Source organism: Idiotropiscis lumnitzeri, chromosome 14 (assembly GCF_059441095.1).
Source record: "Idiotropiscis lumnitzeri isolate Australia: NSW breed Sydney's pygmy pipehorse chromosome 14, RoL_Ilum_1.0, whole genome shotgun sequence".
NCBI lineage: Eukaryota > Metazoa > Chordata > Actinopteri > Syngnathiformes > Syngnathidae > Idiotropiscis > Idiotropiscis lumnitzeri.
In genome coordinates this window covers 18,869,436-18,876,354 of record NC_142404.1, presented here as the reverse complement: position 1 = coordinate 18,876,354, position 6,919 = coordinate 18,869,436, and the positions used below count along the sequence as shown (strand labels likewise).

Below are 6,919 nucleotides of genomic sequence, written 5' to 3'. Positions count from 1 at the left end.
CTTCCATGTTTAGATTTTTTTTATATAAATGCTGTCGAACTAATCAAACTCGCTTGTTGTTCGCGAAACCAGAACTTTAATGCTATCCATAATGACTGTGAAAATAAGAATTCACGAGACAGTATACAATTGCATCTACATTATTGTATAAATTCTTAATAAAACAATACACGTTTATTTGTAGAGCGCATTTCTTAACAAATGGAATTTGAAATCGATAGCCGTAGGTTAGTGAAAATTAGGGGGGGGTGAAGGCAATTCGCAGTAATACGCTGGTAGGCAACGAAAAACACGCGCATGCGCATCATGTCTTGAGCAAAGAAGGTCAAGTTTGCTTCCGCTGGTTGCGCAATCGCCGCACGAGAAATCAATCTATCCACAATCTGCTCGCGACCCAGGACACCCCCAATCCCCCTCCCCTCAATCCCTTTATGGTTTGACAGAGGAAGGGGGAAAAAAAGTTGTCATGGTTCAGTCATTGTTGGCCTGCCCAGCCAATCATCGTTTTGGACGCCACTTGGAAAAAAGAAGTGTGAGTATAAAAACGTGCGCGCTAATCAAGTGATGCCAATCAGTGTTTGGACTTGAATCCTTAAGCACGCGCGTGTCTTCTTTTTTTTTTCTGGGTGCACAATGTGTTTCTCTCACGTCGGCTTGACTTTGCTGATGCTTTTGGCTGCGGTGTGCCTGTGCGAGCAGCAGCAGACGCTGACGCAGACGCACCAATCCTCCGGCGGGCCGGAGGAGTCGTCGGAGCCGTGCTCCACCTGCGACGTGCGCCAGCAAATCAAGAGCATGCGCCTGAACGCCATCAAGTCGCAAATCCTGAGCAAGCTGCGCATGAAGGAGGCGCCCAACATCAGCCGAGATGTGGTCAAGCAGCTCCTGCCGAGGGCGCCGCCGCTGCAGCAGCTGCTGGACCAGTACGACGTCCTGGGGGACGACAACCGGGACTTGGTCGTGGACGAGGACGACGAGCACGCCGTCACCGAGACCATCATGATGATGGCCACGGAACGTAAGTGGACATCCAATCGGATTCTCTTTGATCCGCTCGGGACGGATGTGGTGTGCTTTAAGCATTTGGAAGCATCGGTTGCGAATTCTTTTCGTGAAAATGCTGCTTTCTAATGAATGCACAGTTGGTTCCCTTTGTAAGCAAAGCAGGCTTTCAATCCTTCTTACAACAATGGCTTCTTCAAGTTTGACTAACCGGAATTTAATTTGTCGATATATCAGCAACGTCTTTATGCTTAATTGTGATGTTGCACTTTCCATTCAGTTTTGTGTCGTCTAAACGGAATTACAGAGATACAAACCTATAGTCACGAATATCTCTCATTTGAATTTGCCTAGTTAAAACTTGATCGAAAGATGTAAAATATGTCGTGATAATGGCACATAAGAACTTAATCATAAAGACGTGCAATTTGTTTCAAATGGAATTGTCCGCATTTCGATGACTTTGATCAGTTAGGTTCAACTTTAAGTGCACATTGTCATCCAATATAGAAGAATATAGGGACATTACTAACACAAAATAAGAAGCAAGTCTATTACAAGTAATTAGCTGAGAATACATCCATCTAATTTGTTGCATTTTTTAAATTTCTTACATTAGATAATACAAATATTGTTATCTTTAGTTCTGTCAAATATCGCAATTTTGCATGCCACACATATTTTTCCAATGTTGTGCAGCCCAACTAGTCCGAATCCAATTGCAGAAATCACCAACTGCAGTTTTAGTTCAACTTTGAAGTTAATTCATTCTTAATTTGGCCATTCATAACGTAAATGAAGTTTCAACCAGTCAAAATGTTGTTGCAGATGTCTCAAAGCTGCTGAGCGTGTTCTCTCTTTTGGAACCGAGCTGACGTGTCAAAAAGTACTTCTTGTACGCTGTACTCGAGTAGAAGTACACTGACATTGAGCCGACAACAGGTTCTGCACGAGCAAAACAAAACCAAAAATGCTAAATTAGCTCATGATACCGACTCTAAACTAAACTCGCACTTCAAGGCACCACAATGTTTACGCTTATGTGCATTTTGACCAGAGGTAGGTGGAAATGAAAAGTGCCAGAAACACACAAAAACAATCGCAGTCGTCTTTGTTGGTAGCTCACGATTTACTCCATTACAACTTTGAGAAAAAGACATTTAATGAATATTTATTTCATCACGTAAGTGACGTAACGAAAACGAAAGGAGCGCTCAAAAAAGAGTGCGCATTATGAAAACAATTTGGACAAAAATGAATCCATGATCAGAATCATTCTCGATGGCTCGCATCTGCAAAGTGGTTTAATGTGTGCGGTCTCGATCTCCCGCAGCCGATCCGGCGGTGCAAGCGAACGGCTCGCCCAAATGCTGCCTGTTCTCGCTGAGCCCCAAGTTCCAGGCCAGCCGCGTGTTGCGCGCGCAGCTGTGGGTGCACCTGCGGGCGTCCGAGGAGCCCACCGCCGTCTTCCTGCAGATCTCGCGGCTGACGCCGGCGGCGGATGGCGGTAGGCACGCGCGCGTGCGCTCCCTCAAGCTGGACGTGAAGGCCGGGGTGCCGTCCTGGCAGAGCATCGACGTCAAGCAAGTGCTGAGCGTGTGGCTGCGCCAGCCCGACACCAACTGGGGCATCCACATCAACGCCTACGACAACGCCGGCAACGACTTGGCCGTCACCTCCGCCGAGCCGGGCGAGGAAGGACTGGTGAGGTTCCGTTCCGAAACATTTGACTCGTCGCGTTCCAAAATGCCGACGGAGACGCCGGTGCATCACTTCAAGAAAATGTTCAATTCCACTTGCGGGTGACTCCCAAAATTTGCTGACAATGGCAACGTAATGACTCCGCGTATTTTTCCACGAGATTGACTTTAACCTGCCGATCAATTTGACATGTAATGTAAATGTGGTGGGAAACTTTTGTAATTTTGTTCGTCAATAGTGTTTCCAAAATTGAGTCATTTGACAGGATAAGAACAAAAAAAAAAACCCTCAACCCAAGCCTAATTGGAACGCAAATTTAAACCCTAATTGTGGACAACCCGAGCCCAACCCTGGCCTTAACCCCAACCCTAAACCTCTTGTCACAAAATTATTTATTATTTTTGGGGGGTGGGGCCATTTGACGTGCTCGCCGGACGCGCTGGTTAGGTTTGCCTGCGGTGTGGCTGGCGAGAGTCGTGTTGTCTCCATGTTGTTTTTTTTTTTTGTGTGGCGGCAGCAACCGTTCATGGAGGTGAAGCTGAGCGAGGGTCCGCGGCGCCTCCGCCGGGACTCGGGCCTGGACTGCGACGAGAATTCGCCAGAGTCGCGCTGCTGCCGCTACCCGCTCACCGTGGACTTCGAGGACTTCGGCTGGGACTGGATTATCGCGCCGAAACGCTACAAGGCCAACTACTGCTCGGGCGAGTGCGAGTACATGCACCTGCAGAAGTACCCGCACACCCACCTGGTGAACAAGGCCAACCCTCGAGGGAACGCCGGCCCGTGCTGCACCCCCACCAAGATGTCGCCCATCAACATGCTCTACTTCAACCGCAAAGAGCAGATCATCTACGGCAAGATCCCGTCCATGGTGGTGGACCGCTGCGGCTGCTCTTGAGCCCGCCCCCTCCCTCGCTCCCCCAGCCACCCCTGCAACCCCCACACCTATTACGAGAGATTAGGGAGCTGTTGAGGGGGGCCTTTTCCACCCCCAAACACCAATTCCAGTCTTTTTCCAGGTGCGGCCGAGGCCCCGATAAGCCAAACGCGCTCACACGGCTTCCTGTCGCTTCCTTTCGCTCCTCTGCGAGGAGACGCTCGCCATAGACAACAAGTGTTTCGCAAGTTACCGAGCTGAGGCGCTTCTCACACCGCCACACAAATATGTCATTGAAGAGAAAGTCGTCTCCCGATGACCGAGTTTATCGTTTCCACGCAAACCAAAATCCCAAATAACTTTGTCACTGAAAAAGATTTGACTTTCCAAAAAATGACAAATGCAAAGACTCTCCACAACTAAATCTTACAACCCAGGCTAAATTTAACTCCTCCCCAGCGTACGAAGATTGTGTCGTGGTCCAGATGGACCACTTTATGGTACTGTCCAAAACCCACGCTGACTCACCATAACTGAATTTTTTTTTTTTGGAATCTAAAATGTGAATAGTGGCGTTTTTCAAAAGCGGCATAGTGTCGCCTTTTTCACCCCAATCATCTGCGAGGCAATTCATTTTCCAAACTCTAATCAGCAGAATTCTTGTACCTTCAAAATCAGCACTTTTCAGATGAAACAAAAATTGCAACACCATATTTTACATCTGAAAAAAAAAAAAATCTCACAGCACAATATTCCTCGCAATCGCCACAGGGAACGAATACTGCAGTGAAAAAAAAAAAAAAGCTAATAATTCAAACACTCCCTATTTTTTAAGACGTGCCGATCTAGTTTAAACAATAAATAAAATATGAACAATGATGCCAATGTACAATAAACGAGTTACATGTGAGAGAAACTCTCCATAACAACCCAGGCTAAACGTGGCTCCTCCCACACGTAGAAAGATTTTCGTCTCAATCGAGATGTATACTTTGTTCCTACACTCCTTTTTCAGTAACAAGCAATTTTTGAAACGTAACCGGATTACTGAATACTGAAAAAAAAATCAAATCAAATCTGAATTTGGTCTCAATTTTGTGACTAATTTTACCCCATAGATGAATGTGCAGCAGGTGGCTGCATCGGTTCATTCGTGGACCTTCTGCCATCTAGTGGACGAAAGTTTGCAATTACACACAATCACGTGCACGTGCACGTACGCGTGCGCTCAATGAATGGGGATAGAAAGGATACGTTTTTGTTTTTTAACTTGACCAATTTTGTTTAAAAAAAAACGTGTCAGTAAATGTCAGAGTTCCAAATGATTAGGCAGAAGTTGTTTTTTTTGTTGTTCATTTTCCGAAATAGTCAGTTGACAGTTTTTGGGATGATCAATTATATTTGCTTCCATAATAATACAATTTTGCTGAATTACTCATAATACTGTCACAAATGATTATACACGTAACAACAACAAACTAGGTGGTGAAGAACTTGCATTGCTGTCATTTGGTAGAAAACTGTTTTTAATTAAAAAAAAATTATATAAGAAAAGCTACAACATCCATACCGATCATGTAAAAATAGCACAAGACCAACTTTTTCCTCTGTTTAGTTTAAATTGCAAACTTTTGTTTCCAGGGACCTTGTACAGTGTCTGGAAATTTCTCCACATAATCATCAAGCCAATTAAACATAACTACTTAATGGCACTGGAATATTTTCTTTCAGAATATCAAACATACTTTTTAGGGGGGGGTCATAATGTGACAAGAACAAATTATGATTTTTTTTGGCAATTTTATTTTCTATTAACATTTCATGAGGGAGAAAAGTCATTTTAATAAGGAAAAAAAAACTTTGATGGCCTCTTTATGGCGTTTCAGAAGGAAACTGGCAATAGGTGAGTTTTTCAGAAAATACCAGGGCATTTGGTGAAAAAAAAAAAAAAAGAATTGGTGAAATATGCTGGATTACTGATTCATGAGTGCGATCTGGGAAACTGATGAGTGATCAAAACTAAGAAATGCTCAAATGTTCAAACCTGCAGAACACAGTGGAACAGACAAAAAAAAAAAAATTGCACCCACCGCCCCTCACGTTGCAATTCTCCCAACTTCGAATGGAGTTCAAAACTTTTCTGAGGATGGACTCCGATGTGGTCAGCTCAAGATCTTCTGCGGCTCCAATTTCATCAATGCTCATGAAAATCCAATTCACAGGACTCAAAAAGAACTTCAAGCGAAGGCTCAAAGAATGCAGTGTTCAAGACAAAAGATTGTCTCAATGTTGACATCGTCGAGTACGCGTCTACTCTTACAATGCAGTTTGCACTATGGCTCACCAAACGGAAACATTTGGTGGCTACGAAAGTTGTAAAAACTGATTTTGATGTTTCTATTGTATACAAATACATTTGTTGTTTATTTGTTTTCTTCATCGCTTTTGGTACACATGAATCAAACTGCAATTGAACAAGATAGCAGATGTAATGCAGCCACGATATATACTGAACCTATTTTACCAAATAAAGTTTTTAGCTTGACTTTTGGTCTTTGTTTTTAGCTCGCCAAAACGATGCACCAGATTTGTTTCCAAATGCAAAGACTCAACTACGGTGGACTGAATGGTGGAGATTTTGCACATTTGCTGTTTCGTGAGTTTTGGGAAAGCTTTTATCATAATTTGACCAGTCAGATGCAAATTTAAAATGCGCTAGGCCACCGTTATGCAAACGTCTCCGTTGTGGGACCAATTAAGGCCATCTTTATCTTTATTAGTTGGACGTGATCTCGGGGAATTACCATTAATTCGCTCAGAACACATTTGAAAAAAATGAATGTCTTTTTTGGAAAGTATTTTTGAAGGTACATGTTAAATACTGCAATAGTCAACATCCGTATCCCGCAATATCACGCTACCCTAATAAGCATGTGCCTCAGCAGCTGACAATCTGCATGTCTTCTGAGAGCACACGTGGTGTGAGTAAGCACGGAGGAAAATGACAACGCACGCGCGCACACGCACACATTCTATCAAGTGCATGTGATGATTGCAAAGGTGCAAATGGACTTTGATTTCCATAACTCAGCTGTTTGATTTTTGTTGTAAGTGTGGCAGCCAAATGAGAGGATGTGAAGTGACAGCGTGACCTCTGCCGGGCTCATTGCCACTTGACTTCCGAGCGTCACCCCGAGAGAGCCACTTCCTTTCCCCGCTGAGAGCTGGAGCACAGCCCGGCCACAAAACCCTCTTTTCATACATATTTGACATTCGAGCCTCCCCCTGCTTGCCAGTGATGCAAGAGTGCAGCAAACACATGTGAAGGTTGCAGCGCTA

At 44.2% G+C, this 6,919-nt stretch overlaps 1 protein-coding gene across 1 annotated transcript; it reads left to right on the top strand.

Moving 5' to 3' along the window:
• The first annotated feature begins 318 nt into the window (after positions 1 to 318).
• Positions 319 to 3,740, top strand: mstnb (myostatin b). The gene is made up of 4 exons (XM_088314470.1): positions 319 to 532; positions 700 to 1,018; positions 2,336 to 2,706; positions 3,221 to 3,740. Exons 1-4 carry the CDS (start codon positions 467 to 469, stop codon positions 3,599 to 3,601), a joined length of 1,137 nt encoding a protein of 378 aa, XP_088170596.1. The 5' UTR covers positions 319 to 466; the 3' UTR covers positions 3,602 to 3,740.
• Positions 3,741 to 6,919: the final 3,179 nt, after the last annotated feature.

Excerpts from the sequence above, each read along its gene's own strand:
- mstnb (XM_088314470.1), top strand. The coding sequence starts at position 467 with ATGGTTCAGTCATTGTTGGCCTGCCCAGCCAATCATCGTTTTGGACGC. Across the intron at positions 1,019-2,335 it reads CATGATGATGGCCACGGAAC|CCGATCCGGCGGTGCAAGCG; the intron begins GTAAGTGGACAT and ends GATCTCCCGCAG. Across the intron at positions 2,707-3,220 it reads AGCCGGGCGAGGAAGGACTG|CAACCGTTCATGGAGGTGAA; the intron begins GTGAGGTTCCGT and ends GTGTGGCGGCAG.